Source organism: Choloepus didactylus, chromosome 12 (genome assembly GCF_015220235.1).
Source record: "Choloepus didactylus isolate mChoDid1 chromosome 12, mChoDid1.pri, whole genome shotgun sequence".
Classification (NCBI taxonomy): Eukaryota; Metazoa; Chordata; class Mammalia; order Pilosa; family Megalonychidae; genus Choloepus; species Choloepus didactylus.
In genome coordinates, this window is record NC_051318.1 from 37,469,273 (window position 1) to 37,492,286 (window position 23,014).

General features: G+C 38.8%; 1 protein-coding gene across 25 annotated transcripts in view; it reads left to right on the forward strand.

Annotated features, from left to right (window-relative positions):
- DOCK9 (dedicator of cytokinesis 9) overlaps window positions 1–23,014 on the forward strand; it is a 299,763-nt gene that overhangs the window by 181,464 nt on the left and 95,285 nt on the right. For all 25 annotated transcript variants that reach the window (XM_037800399.1, XM_037800409.1, XM_037800417.1 and 22 more), the window contains exons 16-26: window positions 10,944–11,023; window positions 11,110–11,297; window positions 11,432–11,497; window positions 13,172–13,264; window positions 17,597–17,720; window positions 18,078–18,199; window positions 19,249–19,335; window positions 19,724–19,813; window positions 21,169–21,284; window positions 21,530–21,599; window positions 22,687–22,812. In XM_037800399.1, the coding sequence (XP_037656327.1) occupies window positions 10,944–11,023; window positions 11,110–11,297; window positions 11,432–11,497; window positions 13,172–13,264; window positions 17,597–17,720; window positions 18,078–18,199; window positions 19,249–19,335; window positions 19,724–19,813; window positions 21,169–21,284; window positions 21,530–21,599; window positions 22,687–22,812 (1,162 nt within the window). The remainder of the gene's footprint in view (window positions 1–10,943; window positions 11,024–11,109; window positions 11,298–11,431; window positions 11,498–13,171; window positions 13,265–17,596; window positions 17,721–18,077; window positions 18,200–19,248; window positions 19,336–19,723; window positions 19,814–21,168; window positions 21,285–21,529; window positions 21,600–22,686; window positions 22,813–23,014) is intronic.

Here is a 23,014-nt window from a genome sequence, read left to right on the forward strand (position 1 = left end):
TGCAGAGGATGGGTTGAGGCTAGAAATGAGCCTAAGCAGGAAGGAGACAATTGAGGAATCTTTGACAGGGTATGACTAAGGCCTCAGGAAAGCTACTGCAAGTGGGAATAGGAAGAAGGGACAAATTCAAGTCATGCCAAAGAGGCAGAATTGATAGGCCTTGGTTTCCTGACTAGGTGTGAGGGTGGAAGGAGAGAGAAGTGGGTTGTAGTTTAATAAGATAAGTAACTCCAGGTTTCTGGCTTGCGTGATGGATTGATTCATAGTACCGTTAACTGCATGGGTGACTGGGGGGAAAAGATAACTTCTGTAGTATTTACTATTTGTTCTAAGTGCTTTACCTATAATGAGGTACGTAGTATTGCTGTCCTGTATTATGGAGCAAGAAAGTGAGGGAAAGACCAGTTAAGCAGGGTGTCCAACATTGGTTAGCCAGTAGTAGGTGGAAGTCAGTCTGGCCTGAGAATCTGTATTCTTAACTGCTGTGCCTCTCCATCTTAATGTGTTCACGTCTGAACCTATAAAATTGATTTCCTTTGCTAGAGAGATAGATTTTGGAATTTTTTTATGAGAAATATCTGGGAATGCGAAGGAAATGGAGGTAATGAAAGGAAAAGAACAATTAAAAGCCAGGTACTAACTATTTAAGCCATAGATACCTTTCAGTCTTATTATTTTATTTTTTTAAAATACATGTCAAAGTAACAGTATTATCAGTTTGCCTAGAACTCAAGAATGGCTATTCGCTTTCAGTTTTTACCTTCTGCTTACATCTGTCTACAAATGGTAAGAGTGGCAGAAATGAGCCATAGAAACAGGCTCAATAATTTCAAAAACTTAGAGATGCATGTCTCATAATAATCCAATAATTTGTCCTTGTCAACAAGCAGCTTTAGCTTTAAAGATGACATGGAGACCCTTATTAAGAGGTTTTAAAAAGTGGAGGAGAGGGAAGAAAATCTTAGATGGATCAAGGTGGGTCTTAATGAAATCAAGGAAGAATTTTCAATGTTTTTTTCAATCAATTCTGTGATTCTTTATTGTTTTGATATCCCCCCTTCTTCTCCCCCCCCCCACACACACATTTTGGGCTTTAATGGCAAATGTAATCCCAGATTTCCCTTCACTAAATTAATTTCCTTCCTTCTACCAATGAGATTTGTAGTTGGTGTAGTGAGCAACCTGAGGTGCTCGGTGAGCACACCTACTGGTGGATTCTGCATGAGCTTTCCCCAGCTCACTAGGTCTGTTAGAGCTGGAATAGATGAAGATGCAGGGGTCAGACCTCGCCAAGCTCAGCCTCGCCGGACTCCTGGACCACACAGGGCGTCCCTCGTTGCAGGCCGTCAGGTGCCCTGGTAAGGAAGGAGGGACTGGTTAGAGCTTGTGTCTGGATCCCAGATGTATTATTTTTTAAATAACAGAGGTTCTTTCATTTTAAAAAGTAATACCAAAACCTAGAAGATGGCAGCTAGGTGAGACAGGGCTAAGGAACACCTCCTTGGAAAACACTAGATAAGGACCAGAGAGTGACCCAGAATACCGGTTACAGCGATGTGCCAGCTGGATGAGATCTGCTAGTTCCTAGGGGCTGTATACTTGGTGAAACTGAGAGTCTGCATTCTGAAATGAGTGAGTAAGCTGGCTGGAAGTCCCGTAGCCATGTGGCAATCCGGGGAAGGCAGGGTTTGGCGTCTGGAGACCAACAGGCTCTTTTAATTAAAAAAAAAAAAAAAGATAAAAGGGGAAAAGCCAGGAGCGGCTGCAGGTGCGATCGTGGGAAACACGCAGTAAAACACAGCAAGAGGGGGCTGGGCCAGCCTCTCGGTGTCTGGCCTGGAAGATAGCCCACTGCAGATATTCCTGGGGCCGGGGGAACGGAGCAGAGAGCCAGAAGCCAAAAGAATCCCCACGGCTAGCAGCTCGCTCCCAGGAGGGCTGGATAAACTCCTGCCTGGGGCCGTGCCCACAGCCCAGAGCCCGGCCAGTTGTCCCGGAGCTGGGAAAGGGGAACTGTGCGAGGAGGCGGGTGTGGAGACGCCCCGTTTGGCCATTTTTGCAGAAGGCTGAAAGCGAACTGGCTTGGCCCAGCAGCCCGGGGCTTCCCTTGAGGGACAGCGTGCGCTGATGATGTAGCACAGCATTACCTCAGCAGAGGTCCTGGAGGATCGCGGCTGGGTGGGGGGACCTGCTCGGAGATCCCAGAGACACCACGCCAAGTCCGGTGGTTTGTGGGTCATCGAGAGAGAGGGGCTGAGGCTGAAACGAAATGAAGGCTTGTACTCTTGTGGCGGCCTTGAATCTCCGGGAACCGGGGGATTTGAATACTGAGGCTGTCCTTCCTCCCTGACCACCCGTACAAGCACCCCGCACTCAGGGCGGACAGCTCCAGCAACACACCCAGGCTGAGTTCTCCGGCTGGACCCCACAAGAATCGTTTCCCCATATAACGCGGGGACAAGGTGGAGAACTGACTTGAGAGGTATAGGTGACTCACAGACGCCATCTGCTGGTTAGTTAGAGAAAGTGTAAGTCACCAAACAGTGTTTCTGAAAAATTAGATAGGTTTTTTTTTGTTGTTGTTTGTTTTTTTGATTTTTTACAAATTAAAAGAACCCTGTCGAGCAGAGCAAATGCCAAGAGGCCAAAAACAACAGAAAATCTCAATGCATATGATAAAACCAGACAATATGGAGAATCCAACTCCAAACACACAAGTCAAGTTATCAGAAGAAATGAAGTTCCTCACGAAATTAATCAAAGAAACACAATCGAGGAACGAAAGCTTGGCAAAGGATTTAAAGGACATCAAGAAGACCATGGCCCAGGATATAAGCTACATAAAGAAGACCCTAGAAAAGCATAAAGAAGACATTGCGAGGCTAAATAAAAAAATAGAAGATCTTATGGAAATAAAGGAAACTGTTGGCCAAATTTAAAAGACTCTGGATATTTACAATACAAGACTAGAGGAAGCTGAACAACAGCTCAGTGTCCTAGAAGTCCACAGAACAGAAAATGAAAGAACAAAAGAAAGAACGGAGAAAAAAATCAAAAAAATCGAAATGGATCTCAGGGAAATGATAGATAAAATAAAACGTCCAAACTTAAGACTGATTGGTGTCCCAGAAGGGGAAGAGAAGGGTAAAGGTCTAGAAAGAGTATTCAAAGAAATTGTTGGGGAAAACTTCCCCAACCTTCTACACAATATAAATACACAAAGCATAAGTGCCCAGTGAACTCCAAATAGAATAAATCCAAATAAACCCACTCCAAGACATATTTTGATCAGACTGTCAAATACTGAAAAGAAGGAGCAAGTTCTGAAAGCAGCAAGAGAAAAGCTATTCACCACATACAAAGGAAACAACACAAGACTAAGTTGTGACTACTCAGCGGCCACTATGGAGGTGAGGAGGCAGTGGCATGACATATTTAAAATACTGAGAGAGAAAAGTTTCCAACCAAGAATACTTTATCCAGCAAAACTCTCCTTCAAATTCGAGGGAGAGCTTAAATTTTTCACAGACAAACAAATCCTGAGAGACTTTGCCAATAAAAGACCTGCCCTACTTCAGATTCTAAAGGGAACCCTACCAACAGAGAAACAACAGAAAGAAGAAAGAGATATAGAGAATTTTAACAGAAATATATAGTACCTTACTTCCCAAAGCACCAGGACACTCATTTTTCTCTAGTGATCACGGATCTTTCTCCAGAAGGGACCATAAGCTGGGACATAAAACAAGCCTCAAGAAATTAAAAAAAAAAAAAAAAAAAAAAAAAAAATTCAATATAAACAAAGCACGTTCTCCAACCACAATGGAATACAAATAGAAGTCAATAATTTTTGAACTGTAACTCCACTATTTACTTCCTACATGATATAAATTACACAAACCCTAATGACAAATCAGTGGTTTTGAACTCAATGTAAAATATGTAATTTTAGACAACTATATAAAGGTAGGGGAATGGAGGAGTATAGGAACATAGTTTATGTGTCCTATTGAAGTGGAGGTGGTATCAAAGAAAAACAAGATTGTTATGGATATAAGAGGTTAATTTTAACCCCCACAGCAAACACAAAGAAACTATCAGAGAATGTAACCATAGAGATGAATTGTAGAGTTCGGGTTAAGAGAAATGGGGGACAGTGCGATGGGGAGTTAAGAAATGAGGGTGGAGCTGCTGTTTGAGGTGAAGGGAGATTTCTAGTAATGGTGGGAAAGAGCATTACAACATTCTAAAGATGATTAATCCCACTAATGGAAGGCTAGGGAGGGGGTGGAATGGGAAGATTTAGGCTGTATATATGTTCCCACAACTAAAAAAAAAAAAAAAAAAAAAAAAGTCTAAATAGACGATTGAATGCCAAGGATGAACTTGGATGGAATTAGAGGATAGAGGACAGGTGGCTCAAAGGGACACAGTTGAGGAATAAGGTAAAGGAAATATAGAATGTAAGCTTTGTATCATTGTTGAACCTGTTGTACTTCTTAGCTGCGCTTAATGAGATTGCATAAAAGAATGTTCTTGTTCATGGGAAGTGTATACGTGAATTACAGTGTATGTTCAAGGATGTGTGCAGCTAGCTCTCATATGTTCAGAAGACAGAGCAATAGATGATGGATGATAGATAGGGAGGGAAGGAAATAGTGATGTGATAGCATGTTAAGGTTGGTGGATTGAGCTATTGGGGGAGGGGGGTCAGGGTATGATGGAATTCTTTGTATGGGGTTAGTATTGTTTTTGCAACTGTTCCTATAACTTTGAATTTATTTCAAAATTAAAAAAAAGTAATACATGTTTGTTATAGAAATTTTGAGGACAGAAAAATAAAAGGAAGAAAAATGGTTTTACCTATAGTTTTACCCTTCATGGAAGACCATGCTGAACATCTGGGGACATTTCTTTTATGTGTATTTAGTTTGTTTTATGTGGTTGTAATCATACTATAGATGTAATATTTTCCTGCATAACATTCTGAAGATATTATATGTTTTTATAAATATCATTTTTAATGAGTCCATAATAGTCCGTGGAGCAGGTGGACTGTGGATTATTTAACTCTTCTCCTATTTTGGACATTTAGATTGTTTCTTATTTTTCAGAATTATAAATAGGGCCACAATTAATTAATTGTCTTATAAAAACCTTCTCTGATACTGGGTAATACATTGCGAAGCAGTGATTAATGTCTTTGAGTTCCAGGAAACTTTCAATCTTGTTTTCAGAATACAAATTTAACTTTTTGAAAATCCAGCCACCTTTAGTTAAATATATTGTAATATTTTCCCTCACTAGAATACCATGCAACTATTAATAATGGTGTAGGTCTATATGAGCCCAGGAAAGTGATTATTAGGGAGAAAAAGGTATATCTATATGACTTCATTTTTTAAAAGAAAATATTTTATGTATTTCTTTTTATGTATAAATGAATAAATAGGTATATAGCTAGTTAGATGGGAAAATAGGCATAAAAATATTCACATAGGACGTACACAAAAATTTTAATCATGCTTATTTTCTCTGAGGGATGGGTTGATAGGTGATTTTTCGCTTTCCACCTTATAGCTTTCCATCATTTTTTGCATGAACTTTTTTTTTAAACTAACATTTACTTTTATATTCAGGAAAAGCAGACAGTCAATAAAGCTTTTTAGATGTGATAGAATTTGGAAGCCCTGTGTCAGAAGTTACTTCCTAAACTGATTAGGTTGAAATGTCCCCCACAGTGGCAGCTTTTCTGAGATAGCCAGAGCTCATGGCTGTGTTTTCTTCAGTGGAGGCTGGAGGGGGTGCTTTCAGGGTTATAATAAAAAGGGATCTGAGGGCAAAGTCAGCCAGCAGTGAACATAGACCTTCACTGGTTCAGAACACAGGAAGAAACCAAGTGTGGATTCTTCCCGGCACACCACACCTTTGTGCCTGTGCTCCTTAAGAAGGATTGGGTGGGAAGAGCGTGTGCTCCAGGTATAGAACCAGATGAGATACTAACAGAGGCAGAACATGCAGTGGCAGTAGCCGATATCCTTAATATGAATCTAAAGAAACTCCAGTATCCATTCGCTATTTTCTTCACAATAGAGTTAGGGAAATGGAAATTCTTTTTTTTTTTTTTTTTTTTTTTTTTTTTTTTTTTTTTTTAAACTTCAGCTTTGCTGTTTTTCTTTCCTCTTTATTTTTTGCAGGGAATAATCTGATATACCAGTGGCCTGACCACACAGATTGGATCCAAAACTATCATCATTTCTGCTCTCATTATTATCTCAAAATGTCAGTTAATGCTGGATGAGAAGAATGTTCTCAAACTGCCCCAGTCCTTACTAAATAGCTGCCAAAACTAATAAGCCCCTTTTTCCTTTTTCCTTTCATTAATTACCAGGGGATATGTTCCAAGAATTAGGAAGAAAATAGTTCTGTCAGATGGTTTGTATTACTGACATATATGCTCTAAGAATTATTTATATAAGAATAAATAGTCAGTGTTTTTATGCAGAAAATCTGAAGGCATAAAGGCAAAGTATAAAACTAGAGCATATTCCTTAAAATGTAGACCTTTTTTAATACCACTACATTTGGGTACTTTAGGTAATAATAATATCAGTTATTTGTATATAAGACTTACTGTGTATATGTGTTTGTGCAGTTATTTTCTTAGGATCCTCAGTTTTGGACAAGGAGGAAAGTTTCCCTCAGTCTTTCCTAGTTTATGTTCACATTCTTGCCTCCATTCCCCTTGATTACTTGACATGTAATCAAGTCAAGTGGGGCTACCCGGCATTCTCTAAGCCCTCCTTGTAGTTTCACACCACCATGCTTTTCCCTCTGCCCAAATTGTGCACCCTTCCTGCCCCCACCAAACAGCACACAAATCACCAAAACATACATCACAAATATTCCCCTTTTTCTTTTCTCTCTCTGAGAAAACCCTACCAGTCTTTCAAAGCCCAATTTATAACTCACTCCATGCTGGGAGACCATAGGCAGGTTACTCAGCTTCTTAGTTTAAGTTCTTATTCTTTTTAAAGGGAGGATAATAATAGCCTCTGCCTGGGGAATAAATAAAAATGCATGTTAGGTGCTTTCTCTCACTGTGAATTCTAGTCTCATCTCCTTATTCCTTCTCAATAGATTTAAATATTCTATATTGTGGATGATGTGAGAGTGATAAAAAATATGGTGCAGTGTTCTAGTTTGCGAATGCTGCCAGAGTGCAAAACACCAGAGATGGATTGGCTTTTATAAAAGGGGTTTATTTGGTTACACAGTTACAGTCTTAAGGCCATAAAGTGTCCAAGGTAAGACATCAGTAATCGAGTACCTTCACTGGAGGATGACCAATGGTGTCTGGAAAACCTCTGTTAGCTGCAAAGACACGTGGCTGGCATCTGCTCCAAAGTTCTGGTTTCAAAATGGCTTTCTCCCAAGACATTCCTCTCTAGGCTGCTGTTCCTCAAAAATGTTACTCTTAGTTGCACTTGGGATATTTGTCCTCTCTCAGCTTCTCCAGAGCAAGAGTCTGCTTTCAACAGCCATCTTCAAACTGTCTCTCATCTGCAGCTCCTGTGCTTTCTTCAAAGTGTCCCTCTTGGCTGTAGCTCCTCTTCAAAACGTCACTCACAGCTGCACTGAGTTCCTTCTGTTTGTCAGGTCATTTATATGGCTTCACTGATGAAGGCTCACCCTGAATGGGTGGGGCCATGCCTCCATGGAAATTATCTCGTCATAGTTATCATCTACAGTTGGGTGGGGCACATCTCCATGCAAACAACCCAATCCAAATGTTCCAACTCAATCCACACCAGTATGTCTGCCCCACAAGACTGCATGAAAGTATACTGCCTTTTCTGGGGGGCATAATACATTCAAACCAGCACATGCAATAAGTTCCTATTCTTTCAAAGGTAGAAATAATTAGGAGGAGGTGAAATAAATTGTTCTTGGATACTTATATATAAAAGTGTCGTTAGGAAAAAGCAGACTGTTTCTGCCTCATGGAAGTAAATACAACTTTGTAGTTGCCTCTGAGATTTTGTAGAATAGATTCAGATCTGGAACACTGCAGTGTAAAATATTTCAAGTGAAATATTTGTGATAGAAAGGTACAGCAAGACATTCTATTTCAAGAAAATATATATTTGCATAGAAACCCATGGGAGTAAGGGTAGATGCCACAGAAGAACAGCCTATCACAGTGCTCAGAGGAAATGATTATTAAAGAGTGTTTCTGACCTCCCTCCTTCTAGAAGAAAAGGATACTGTGTTTATGATACATGCCGCACAGTGGGCACAGAGATAAAATGTAGGAGTAAGGCTGGACTATACCAGGACATGTTTTGGCTAGGAGTCTTTTTAAAATTATTTTTATTTTAATTTTTTAACTTTTAATTTTAGAGTATTTTCAGACTTACAGGCCAGTTTTAAAAATAATACAAACCCCATAGAGAGAACTCCAGCATATCCTTACCTCCCAGCTACCTAAATCTACCAATTTTAACATTTTGCCACATTTGCCTTATCAGTCTATCCATCTGTCAATCTATCTGTCTGCCTATTTATTTATCAATTCATTTTCTGAACACTTGAGTGTAGGTATATACATCATTCTCCTGGAACACTTATTACTGCCATGTGTATTTCCTAAGAACAAGGATATTCACTTATAATCTTAAGTGCAGTTATCAAGTTCAAAATGGTGATGGCCAACCAGAGAGCCACAAGGTCTTCTGCTTTTAGGCAGCCTTTTTCTTGATTTGGTGCTCATGTGTTTCTGCAGTCCTTTAACTGTTCTGCCCATTCTTGCTGGTTGTTCAAAGCTTCTGTTCGGGAGATGGAACTCTGAAGCATCTCACTCCACCATCTTGAATGGACAGGGCTGGCCAGAAATCTTTTAACTGAAGGCAGAATGTGTGAAAAATTATCAACTTGCCTTCCTGACAGTTTCATCTCTCAGAACTTCAAGGAAGATATAATGGGAATTGCTAATTTAAACTCACTTGTAAAGAAAAGACAAGGGGAAATGAGAGAAAGTGATTCTGCAACTTCTGAACTTGTGATGGGCAAAGATGGATATACTCAACATAGTTGCTAGTCATAGGGTAGCAAGAATTTAGATTTTTATGGAAATCTTGATTCAGATGAACAGTATCCCAAGATATACTGGGAAGTTACATATGAGATTGTTTAATAGATAACATTAATGTCCTAGGAATCTTTAAAACTAGAGTTAGGAACTTTTTAAAAATGGGAACAAAATGCTGAATCTATAGGCCACTGAGTTTTGGTGGTCCTTGGCAATGTTCTAAAAGAAATTATTTAACAGATGGCTTGTGAAAAACCACCAGGCAGCATTTTGTTTTCTAGGAATAAGTCATGTCATATCAAACTAGTTATCCTTACCACTTTTCTCCATCTCTCTTTTTAACTGGTTACTAAGCTCGGACAGTAGCCTTTGATAGAGTGTACATACCAGGCTATTCTATGAATAAATCAGAGAAACGCTGTGTGCAGGAGAGGACAGTCGTTCAACTGCTAGAGTAGCCAGATGCAAGCAAGTGTGATTAATGGGCTAGTATCAGTCTGAAGATGGGTCTCTAGCAGTTTGAGAAGGAGCCTGTTCTTGGCAATATCCTGTGCAATATCTTCATCAATGACATTTATGAGAATGTAACTTGCTGATTAAATATCTTCATTACATAAAGCTATTGGGAATATCTAATACATTCAATGTTAAAATCTGGATTTTGGAAGATTTTGACAAGCTAGAAATGGCTTAATATGAAAGGATGAAATTTCAAAAAGACAAAAATAAAATCCTATACTTCAGGTCCAAAAACATGATTGTATATATACAGAATGGAGGAATGCGGCATTATAGTAAAGCATGTGGAAAAGGATTTAGGAGTTGTAGATGATTGTAAATTTAACATAGATCACCAAGATTGGCATGGCTACTCCAAACTAATAGCATTTTGGCTGCTTTGTCAAAGGGTATATTGTTCAAAACCACAGCTGCTACTGTACCCCAAGCTGGTCAGACTATCCTGGGTAGGAGCTATGCAGTTGGGTACCATGATGTAAATGGGGGCATTTTTCAAGGAGAGAATGGCATTGGCAGAAGGTGCAAAAGAGCTGAGAAAAGAGGACTGGAGAAAGGTGGGAAAATTGTGTTTAGATGGTTGAAAGGTGTTACATAGAGAAATATAGCTAGGCCTATTGATGAATGGACATTTCAGGGAGGCAGATTTCACCAAATGATGATGAAGAGCAGTGTGGAGATGGAATGGCTGTGTTGAAAGTTTCCTTAGCACCAGGAATGGTTGAGGCAGCAGCAGTGCTTGTTAGGAATATCAGGGAGGGGGTTCCTGTATTGGGTGGAAGTCAGACCAAATGCAAACAATAAACATCCCTTGAGCACCTACTTTGTACCCATTGTATTGCTAGACACTGGGACCTAAGATGCCTTCTAATTCTGAAATTTGATGATTCTAAATGAGCCAAATATTTTTGGTGAAGAAAAAGTGGATCTGGAATACTTTTAACTATAACCATCTTGCTGAAATTCATAATCTAGACCTGTGCTGTCCAACACAGTAGAAAATAGCCACATGTGACTACTGAGCAGTAGAAATATAGCAAGTCCAAATTAGGATGTGCTATATGTGTAAAATGTACATCTGATTTTGAAAATGTAGAATTAATATTTTTATACTGACTACATAGTGAAGTAAGATTTTAGATATATTGGCCTAGATAAAATGTATTATTAGAACTACTTTTACCTCTTTTTACTTTTTTTTAAATTGGCTACTAGAAAATTTAAAGTAACTTTTGTGGCTCGCATTATATTTCTCTTGGAAATGCTGCTCTAGAATTCAGGTTCTAGAACTAACCTAACTTATCAATGTTTGACTTTTCTCTTCTTCTGTTTGTAGACCGGAGAAGATGGCTAAACTCCCAGTGATTTTAGGCAATCTAGACATTACAATTGATAATGTTTCCCCAGACTTCCCTAGTAAGTGTAAGTTCTATGTGATAAACAGACAGAATTTTGTTTGGTTGGTTTTTACTTCAATTTGGTTGTTTTTAATATCTTTTCAGATTATGTTAATTCATCTTACATTCCCATGAAGCAATTTGAAACCTGTACTAAAACTCCAGTCACATTTGAAGTAGAGGAATTTGTGCCCTGTATCCCCAAACACACTCAGCCTTATACCATCTACAACAATCACCTTTATGTTTATCCTAAGTACTTGAAATATGATAGTCAAAAGTCTTTTGCCAAGGTGAGTGCAAAGATTGAGATTTCACTTTTGATCTCAAACTCTTAGGATTTGGCTTGCCTTGTTCTTTTATTAGTATTTATGGATTCTGATTTTTTGTTTTGATTTTCTTTTTTTGTCCTTAAATGTTGCTTCAGGCCAGAAATATTGCCATTTGTATTGAATTCAGAGATTCAGATGAAGAAGACTCTCAGCCTCTAAAGGTTTGTTTTTTAATGTATGTTCGCATCCATACTCTGATTTTTTCCATTTTAAAAATGCAGTTGCATGATATTGCACAACTAAAGGAATTTAGCCCATTTTAATTGACACAAACCCCCAAAATATATGACATTATAGTATATAACCACATATGCTGAACCTTACAGAGTATGAAATGATTATGTTCTAGCTTCTCATTTCCTTTTTCTGTTTTGTGATACTTTTTAGGGATGAATGTTTCTTTTTTTATTATTTAAAAAGTTTTTTAATTTTCTGTTTTTAAATAATTTCAAACTCACAGGATAGTTGTAAAAAATAATATAAAACACATACAGTGAACTCCATATCTACCAATTCTAATATTTTGCCACATTTTCTGTATCATTCCATCTATCCATCCACCCAGCCACTTATCTGTCTATCTGCATATCTGTTGATCTGTTTTCTGAACATTTTCTGAACAATAGGATGTTCACTTATATAACCACCTTAAGTACCATTATTAAGTTCAAGAAATTTAACATTGCTACAAAAATTATATTCCAATTTTTTCATATGGTTCAATATTGTCCTCTTGAGCCTTTTCTCCTCCATTTTTAGATCCGTTAAGGATGCTGAATTGTATTTAAATGAGGGGTAAAGGTTTCTTATTCGTATTTAATTCAGTAGACACTTCTTTTGCACCTACTGTGAGCTAGGCATTGACAGATGTTAGGAATTGTGATATTAGTAATATTGATAATATAGATTCACAATAGATGCCATTTATTAAATGCTTATTATATTATGGTAATAATAATATTAATAGAGTATAGGTGACATTTATTGAAGGTTTATTATGTTCCAGGCTCTTTGTGCCTTAAACTCTCTTAATTCTCTTAACAGTTTTTTTTTTTTTTTTAACAGTCTTTTGAGTTAGGTACTATTATCTACATTTTAATTTTTTTATTAGGAAACATGCATAGAATTTAAACAAATAGTTTGGGTCATATAGTTAACATAGTGGAACAGAAATTCAAACCCAGGCATTCTGACTCAGAGCCCATGTTCTTTACTGTAACTATATTAAAATGACTTTCAAAGAAGGGAAGGAGACAAAGATGCAAAGAAGAATAAGATACAGTTTCTGCCTTCAAGGAATTCACAGTTGAGTAGAAAAAACAATCATGGAGAAAATGCAATGTAATGATCAATCTCCTGTATACAGAAGGTACTGAAATGTTTATTTGGACAAAACTGAATAATTATCATAGAAGGGGTATACAAAACAATACTGAGAGAACAGAGAGGAAGGTAGTGATTTCTTTTTCCTGACCTCATGATCAAGTGGATGCTGAAGGATGAGTGACAGTTTGCTTGATGCACCTAGGTCATCAGACAGGAATTGCATAAGCAGTGCAGGTGTGACCTTGGACAGGGAGCACAGAGAAGTTCAGAGCTAGACCTGGAGGCAAGGGCAGGGTAATGGGTAGGAGGACTTGGAGATGAGCTTGACTTGAATCCAGTTGTAACAGGGCTTGCAGGCCTAGAGTCTGTGCAGGCGGAAGAAAACCATCAGAGGTGGTTATGTTAAGTTTATTCTGTGGGAGTGCCGCTTCCTTTGCAATGCATCTGAGTTTAATTTCTTACTCCATTAATTGAATACTGGTGTTCCCTTTCGCTAACTCTTTCTTTAGTGCATTTATGGCAGACCTGGTGGGCCAGTGTTCACAAGAAGCGCCCTTGCTGCTGTTTTACACCATCACCAAAACCCAGAATTTTATGATGAGGTAAGTGATGTTTTCCAGGAAAACCTCAATTTAACCAGTTTTAAAGATTTCTCCTAGTTATTTGCTTGGTAAAGCAAAGTTCAAAAGAAGCTGCATTATACCATACTGAAATTACAGCAATTGAACTGAATGTTTAAGTATTTATTTCAAATATTTTTTTCTAATTATGCAAGTAATATATTTATTGTGAAAAGAAACTTGGAAAATACAAATAATATGGAAAAGGAAAAGTCATAATCCCACCATCACTACCATAATTAACATTCTAGCATATTTCCTTTCAAATTAATACTTTAGTATAGTTATATTTATCGGCCTGAGAATCTTCCTTTCTTCCCATTGGGTTTAGCTCATGTAGAATTATAATACAGTTCATTAAAAATGCTATATGGGAGAGAACCCAAGATGGTTGCTAGGTAAGACAGGGCAAAAAAACACCTCCATGAAAAATACTAGATAAAAGCCAGAAAGTGACCCAGAACACCAGTTCCAGTGATGCACCAGCTGAACAAGGTCTGCTAAATTCACAGGGACTGTGCATTTGGTGAAACTGGGAGTCTGCATTCTGAAACGAGTGAGTGAGCCGGCTAAAAGTCCGGTGGCCGCACTGCTGTGTGGGGAAACCATGGGTAGGCATTTGGAGATGGACTAGTTCTTTTTTAAAAAAAAAAACCTGGGACTGACTGCAGATACAACAGTGAGAACCACATAATGAAGCACAGCAGGAGCGTGCTGTCCCAACGCCTCGTTGTCTGGCATGGAGGATAGCCCTTCCCATACCTGCTGCTGATTGTCTTAGGGCAAGGGGGGCAGAGGGGAGCCAAAAGGAGAAACTGTGCCCCTTGCAACCATCTCCCCGGCGGGCTGGGGACGCTCCTGCCTGGGGCCCAGAGCTGCGCCAAGGTTCCCAGTATGACGGGGAGTGTTTCCCGCAGCACTGCGCACACGCCACAATATCGGCTGTGGACAGTGGCCTTTAGTGCACCCACAGCTAATTGTCCCAGAGCTGGGAAAGTGGAGCTGTGCAAAGAGGGGGAAATTAACATGCCCTATTCAGCCATCTTTACAGCAGGCTGGGAATGCTCCTGCACGGCCCGGTGGCCCAGGGCTTCCCTGGAGGGCTGGCGTGCACTTGTGACGTGGCGCAGCCTTCCCTTGGCAGGGGTCCTGGAAGAGCATGGCCGAGAAGGGGGACCCTCTCGGAAATCCCAGGGACCCTACACCAGTGCCAGGGAGTTGTGAGTCACGTGGCAGAGATGATCCATGGCAGGACTGAGGTGAAGTCTTGGTCTCTTGCGACAGCTTTAAATCTCTGGGAACACCTAGGAGGTTTGATTATTAAAGCTGCTCTGCCTCCCTAACTGCTCAGACACACGCCCCACATTCAGGGTGGAGAGCACCAACAACATACTCAAACTTAGTGCACCAATTGAACCCCACAAGAATCAGATCCCCACACACCACAAAGACAAAGTTGGGGAAAACTGACTTGAGAGGAATAGGTGACTCGTGTACACCATCTGCTGGTTAGTTAGAGAACATGTATGCCACCAAGCTGTAGATCTGACAAATTAGAGATTGGGATTTCTTAGACCCTGAAAGAACCCTATCAAGTACAGCAAATGCCAAGAGGCCAAAAACAACAGAAAATCTTAAAGCATATGATAAAACCAGACAATATGGAGAACCCAAACCCAAACACCCAAATCAAAAGATCAGAAGAGACACAGTACTTGGCACAAAGAACTAAAGACAAACAACGAGAGCATGGCACAGGATAAGAAGGACATAAAGAAGACCCTAGAAGAGCATGAAGAAGAAATTGCAAGAGTAAATAAAAAAATAGAAGATCTTATGGAAATAAAAGAAACTGTTGGCCAAATTAAAAAGATTCTGGATACTCATAATACAAGATTAGAGGAAGCTGAACAACAACTCAGCGTCCTCAAGGACCACAGAACGGAAAATGAAAGAGCAAAAGAAAGAATGGGGAAAGAAATTGAAAAAATCGAAATGGATCTTAGGGATATGATAGATAAAATAAAATGTCCAAATCTAAGACTCATTGGTGTCCCAGAAAGGGAAGAGAAGGGTAAAGGTCTAGAAAGAGTATTCAAAGAAATTGTTGGGGAAAACTTCCCAAACCTTCTACACAATATAAATACACAAAGCATAAATGCCCAGCGAACTCCAAATAGAATAAATTCAAATAAACCCACTCCAAGACATATTCTGATCAGACTGTCAAATACTGAAGAGAAGGAGCGAGTTCTGAAAGCAGCAAGAGAAAAGCTATTCACCACATACAAAGGAAACAACACAAGACTAAGTAGTGACTACTCAGCGGCCACCATGGAGGCGAGGAGGCAGTGGCATGACATATTTAAAATTCTGAGAGAGAAAAATTTCCAACCAAGAATGCTTTATCCAGCAAAACTCTCCTTCAAATTTGAGGGAGAGCTTAAGTGTTTCACAGACAAACAAATGCTGAGAGATTTTGCCAATAAAAGACCTGCCCTACTTCAGATACTAAAGGAAGCCCTACTGACAGAGAACAAAGAAAGGAGAGAGAGATATATAGAAATTTAACAGACATATATAGAGCATTGCATCCCAGGTCGCTGGGACGCACATTCTTCTCTAGTGATTGCGGAACTTTCTCCAGAATGGACCGTGTGCTGCAACATGAAACAAGCCTCAATAAATTAAAAAAAAAAAATGGAATTTATTCAAAGCACATTCTCTGACCACAATGGAATACAAATAGAGGTCAATAACCATCAGAGACCTAGAAAATTCACAAACACCTGGAGGGTAAAAATGAGGGGGAGATGAGAACATTCCCAGATAATCAAAAGCTGGGGGACTTCATCACCAGTAGATCAGTCCTATAAGAAATGCTAAAGGGAGTTGAGCAGGCTGAAAGGAAGGGACACTAAACAAGTGACTGAAACCACATGAAGAAATAAAGATTGTCAGTAAAGATCACATGGTAAATATAAATACCAATGCTACTGTATTTTAGATTTGTAACTCCATTATTTACTTCCTACAGGATCTAAAATACATAAACTGTAATGATAAATCAGTGGTTTTGGACTCAATGTAAAATATGTAATTTTTGACAAGAACTACATAAAGGTGGGGGAATGGAGGAGTAAAGGAACATAGTTTATGTGTCCTATTGAAGTTAAGTTGGTATCAAAGAAAAACAAGACTGTTATAGACTTAAGAGGTTAAATTTAAGCTCCATGGTAAACAAACAAAGTATCAGAGAATATGACCATAGAGATGAAAAGTGAATATGGGTTATGAGAAGTGGGGGAAGGAGCAATGGGGAGTTAAGAAATGAGTGTAGGGTTTCTGTTTGGGGTGAAGGGAAATTTCTAATAATGGATGATGGGAAGGTGATAGCATTGTAGCATTCTAAATGTGATTAATCCCACTAATGGAATGCTAGGGAGAGATTGGAATGGGAAGATTTAGGCTGTATATGTTTCCACAAGTGGGGGAAAAAAAAACAGTCTAAATAGATAATGACAATTAAATGCCAAGCATGTTCCTGGATGTGATCTGAGGATGGAGGAGAGGAGGCTCAAAGGGACACAGTTGGGACATAAGGAAAAAAAAAAAGGAAATATAGAATGTAAGCTTTGTATCAATGTTGAATTTCTTGAACTTCTTAGCTGTGCTTAACGGGAATGCTTAAAAGAATGTTCTTGTTCATGGGAATTGTATATATGAATTATAGTGTTTGTTCAAGGATGTATGCAGCTTACTCTCATACGTTCAGAAGACAGAGCAATAGATGATGGATGATAAGGGGGGAGGGAAAGAAAGAAATGGTTATGTGACAGGTGGTGTGACAGGATGTTCAAGTTGGTGGATTGGGGTATCGGGAGGGGAGTCGGGATATGCTGCAGTTCTGTGTATGGGGTTTGTATTATTTTTGCAACTGTTCCTGTAAGTTTGAATTTATTTCAAAATAAAATTTAAAAAAAAATGCTGTATGAATCATACTTTTAAATGTTCTTCCCTGGTTCTTGCCTTGGCTGTGCTAAATTAGTGGTGGTTTCTGTTGTGTGCTTTTCAATTCCTTCTAGTTGAAATACCTATCAACCCTCCTCCTGTTTCTCCTTAGAGAATCAAGAATCCATTTCTTCTCTGGTACAAGTTACAGTTTCAGATGTCTTTGAATGCAAATGTTAACATCACTCTAGAGAACAAATGCACAGTTGTGTATTGGGTGACACGTGTTGCTGCTTTCACCAAGAGAATTTTTGTTAATTGTTTTGGAATATTAGAAGGATTGTTATTTTTTCTTTCTTGCAGATTAAAATAGAATTGCCCACCCAGCTACATGAAAAGCACCACTTGTTGTTCACATTTTTCCATGTCAGCTGTGATAATTCAAGTAAAGGAAGCACAAAGAAGAAGGACGTCATTGAAACACAGGGTTTGGAATTTCATTTTCCTTCAATTTTGAATAACTTATACCTTAGTTTCTTAAATTTTATTTTGCTTCTGAATTTGCATCCTTTTGCTAGGGATTTTTACATAAATTTTGTGAAGCTACCATGCCTGGATTGCATATGTAAATTTTTATGAAAGGTGGTTTCAGAATTCTAGTGCCAAGGAGTACAAAGCTCATTGTAGACAGTGTTCTGCCAAAACTGTATTTGAGACCTTTTCAATGTCTTACTCTGATTGATATTAACAGTTCCTAAAAGATTAGGCAATTTATTCACATTGGCTTTCTTTCATGAGCTTTCCTACACTCAGAGTGAAGTTTTTTGTTCTTTGTTTTCAACAGTTGGATATTCCTGGCTTCCTCTCCTGAGAGATGGAAGGGTGGTGACTAACGAGCAGCACATCTCTGTGTCAGCTAATCTTCCATCTGGCTACCTCTGCTACCAAGAACTTGGCATGGGCAGGGTATATGGATTTTAACATTGGTTTATCCCAATTCCTTTGGAAAATATTAAAAACAATTAAAACAACAGTAACAAAAAAGCACACAGTGTTTTTGCCATTCCCAACATTTTGGTTTTAGTTATTCACTTCCAAGTCAGCTTAGACCATTGGAAAGCAGTTAACAGTTATCACAATCTCAAAATTAGAGTGTGCACCTTTTATGAGCCCTGGACTAGCAGTGCCTCTGCAGAGGAGTAGAGACTTGGAGATACTGGATGAGGTAGAAGTCTGTGTCTGCAAATTAGCCACGCTCACATAAAGAGGAGTCGTAAAAACTGTTAGGGATTTTTTTCTAGCTTAATATATGTCTAATAAGCAAATCTCTAACCCATATGGTAGCCAGTTTTAATACCTTTCTGATTTGTGAAAGCCTGATTTTTCTCAGTTTTTTCCGATGGTTTTGTTGGTTCTGTATTCTGTTAGCTGTCTCACATTTTATAGACTTAACTTTAATAGTTTTTCTGCATTTAAATAATGCCAAATTTGGGCCCATGTTATGGAAAAATAGTTAAAATATTCCAAAATAAGGGCAAATCGTATAACTTCCAGTTATAAATCCCTCATCTGAACATGAGAAAAATGGAGGTTTCCGAAGTTAAAATAAGTGCAAACAGATGATTGAGCCTTTGCCTGTGCCAGGCTTACATACTGTCCTGCTTGCTTTACCTGGTACCATCTCTTTCAGAATCCTGAACTCAAATTTGGTTAAGCTACTGCTGAAATAGGATTTTTTTCCTCTCACATGTACAGTAACTCGTATAGCTACAACTAAACAGGAAAGATAACTAGAAAATATAGTATGAAGATCATTGACCTTGGGAGGGAAGAAAGTGGGCAGAAATCAGTAACGCTTGCATTCCTGCTGTGGACCAGGCACCACTCTCAAGTCTCTGAAGCTCTTTGGGCATCCAGTACCTCAACAGTACACCCATTGTTAGACTACATCACATCTGAAGCCCGATAATTCTTCTGTTGTGATGTGTTTTTTTTTCCCTCCATATTTTTTTCAGCATTATGGTCCAGAAATTAAATGGGTAGATGGAGGCAAGCCCCTGTTGAAAGTTTCAACTCATCTTGTTTCTACAGTATATACTCAGGTATGTGCTGTTCTGTTAAAATAAATAGTGATAGCTCCACGACTGAGTTTGCACATTTATTTTGTAAAACAAAAGCCTAATTAATATGCTCTCTGGATATATTTTTACTCTATAGTTTTTTGTTTTTATTTTTAAAGAAAACAAGTACATAGATGCTCATATGTGCTGATATAAATAAATAGTACAAGTCACATTTCTCAGTAGTTTTCCTCTTTTGCTGGAGGATCTTTGAGGTATTTTGGGGGTTGTCATTTCTATGTGATCCATTGCATAGCCAGACAAAAGTATGCATGCTACAAAAAGCAGATACTTCTGTTTCCACAGCAGTTATGTTAATGTTAACAGGCTTTCTTTTCTCTTTTTGGTTTTTATTTTTTGTGTGTTTCAGGACCAGCATTTACATAATTTTTTCCAGTACTGTCAGAAAACTGAATCTGGAGCTCAGGCCTTGGGAAGTGAACTTGTAAAATATCTTAAGGTATCAGATGACTCTCTTACTGACACCTTTTTAATGAGATTAGAGTGGATTGGGTTTTCTGTTTGGTCACATTATTCTTACTCCTTGGCAGCCTCTGAAAGGATGCTCTTACCTAGATGTGTGGGCAACCATAGCTGCTATGTGGTTCTCAGTAGTGGCAAAAGGTGGACTTAGAAATAATTCTACTGCTGCTTTCCTCCTCGCTTCATGTATATTTTTCTCAGACTGGACTTCTAGACCACATTCTTTCCCCTGCATATAAAACCACATTGCACAGGCTCTCCTTGTTGAGTGCTCACTGGATATAGAGCACAATTATGGGCACATAAGAAGTGGTGGCTTCAGTCCCCACCCTTAACAAAATTCTAACTCATTGTAAGAGATAATACAGATTTGGTGAATCTGTGCTGGGTGGGTAAATGAAACTAAGAAATAATACATATAACTAATCCCAGCTCTGCGTAGGGATTAGGGAGGTTCCTGGAGTCACTGAGCAGTGAGAGTAAGATAGAATTTGTCTAGAGGCATTTCATCCAGAATGTGATTCTGAGGGACATTTGAAAAAGGAGAGTACTAAAAGGGCATTCTAATCATGGGGATAAATTATATGAAATGTGAGAAATGGGTAGAGGTTTATTTAGTTTGAGCAAAGAAAATGGAACAAGGTTTTAGGGAATTACTACTTTGCTAAGTCACCTTCAACATGTGACTTTAAAAAGAGCCTTTATATTAGTCTTCTGTTGCTGTTATAACAAATCACTACAAACTTGGTGGCTTAAAACAACATGAGTTTATCATTATACAGTTCTGTAGGTTAGAAGTCCTACTCGGGTCTCACTGGGCTGAAATGAAGGTGTTGGCAGGGCAGTGTTCCCTTCTGGAAGTTCTAGGGGAGAATCTGTTTTTCTGGTTTTTGGTATTTTTGTTTTTCTTTTCCAGCTTCTGGAAACTGTCTGCATTCCTTAGCTTGTGGCCCTTCCCTCCATCTTGAAAGTCAGCAACACAGCATTTCTCTGACCATTCTTCCTTAGTCACATCTCCCTCTGATTTTCCTCTTCTGCCGCCTCCTTCCAATTTTAAGGGCCGTGTAAATTCACTGGGCTAACCTGGATAATCCAGGATAATCTCCCTATCTTAAGGTCACTTAATTTCCCTTTGCCATGTAACATATTCATGCACAGGTTCTCGGGGATTGGGATGTGGGCATCTTTAGGGGCCATTACTCTGCCCACTACAACTTCTGTTTGTTTTAGAAGATGGAGTTTTTCCATCTTTATTTGAAACTGAGTGGAGATTACTTTGAGTTGGTTTACTTTTAGAAAGAGAACATGACCTTTGCCATTCCATGCCTGTAGAGTCTGCATGCGATGGAAGGCCATGTGATGATCGCCTTCTTGCCCACCATCTTAAACCAGCTCTTCCGTGTCCTCACCAGAGCCACCCAGGAGGAGGTCGCAGTCAACGTGACACGGTGAGATAAGTTGATGGATGAGTACGCGTCTTCTCTTTCAGCGTGTCCACATCTGGATGCTAGTACACGTTGAACATTATAATTTAAGAAATTTCTTTTGAGCCCATTTATAGGGACCACATCTAATTCCTTGTTTCTTGCAGTGCCAATAGCATCATCATTGTTCTACTACTACTGTGATAACAATGAAATGTTTCCATTTCCACAGTATTGTTCATTCCTTTATTTGTTCTTGTGGTGTGTAGGGTCATTATTCATGTGGTTGCCCAGTGCCATGAGGAAGGATTGGAGAGCCACTTGAGGTCATACGTTAAGGTATGTAAAATAAACCGTCCTGATCATTTACATCTGTGGCTCTCCAGTTTGCCTTCTAAGGACACCTTTTTTTTAAAGTTTTGTTTTGGGGGGATGTACTTGTTACTTTATACCAGTGCTTTCTCTTCTCTGCTTAATGACCAGTGCTTATACTGAACCAGAAGTCAGAAGAGGGGCACCCATTCATTTATTTACTTAATTTCATTCTTTCAACTACGTTTCTTGTAATGTGTTTTACAAATAATGCAATCCAAATGACATAAAAGTTTAAAGAATTTGAATTGTTCTTGGCTAGATGTCAAGTGTAGCTAGCTGTCTTCATTTTTCTCTTTACCTTCTAAAATTCCTGATAAAATGGCTTCTCCCAAGATAGGAAAGTTAGTTTTGTTCACAATCCAATTAGATGACTTTGGAACAGCAAGAGATGTCGTTAGGGTAAATGTCATCAAGTTCTTTTTTTTTTTGCCTTTTGTCATTGAGGTAAGAAATAACTTCACCATTTTAACCATTTTCAAGTGTACAATTCAGTGGCATTAAGTACATTCATAATGATGTGCAACCTTCACCACTCTTTCCAGTACTTTTTCATCATACCAAACAGAAACTCCTCACTCATTAAGCAATTACTCCCCATCCCAAATTCTTTTCTATACGTAACATTCGATAAATGTGATGGCATTTACTATTCTAAAAAGTACATACATTCTAGTAAGTTTTAGACACCTTTGTGAATTATAGGTATGTATTAGTTTAAAAAATAAGGTTTGGTTTCTTCAGGATATTGGTTACCGAGTGTCATATGCCACAGTCCTTGCAGTCCTTGGTAGAGAAGGAGTTATTGGGCTGAAATGCCACTGATTTGACTGAGTCGGTTGATTCACATACTTTGACATGCTCTTGGAAAACATCATGAACCTCCCCTTTTCTGTTAAATGACAATCACTCGTGCCACTTTCTGTTTCCACACCTTCCTCTCCCACCGATGAAGTTGTACATCCATCGCTCATTTCCATTCTTTAGCACCTCTTGAGCTTTCAGCCCAGTTTACGAATGAGTGCATTAAAGTATCTTTCCCTTTTCTTCAAAGTATGCTTATAAAGCTGAGCCATATGTTGCTTCTGAATATAAGACAGTGCATGAAGAACTGACCAAATCCATGACCGTGATTCTCAAGCCTTCTGCAGATTTCCTTACCAGCAACAAACTACTTAAGGTATGTTGGGGGAGTCATTGTGTCTCTGCAGCATTGAAACTGACTGAAGAAAATTCACATACCACAGACTATCCATTTCTGTGAGCTCTGAAAGACTGTCGCCACCAAAGGGTAGCAGAGTTAGTTCTCCAATACCAAGTTTGCTGCTGTGTCTTGAGAGGGGAGCTGCAAAGTATCACTATATTCAAAGTTCCATTGGTTC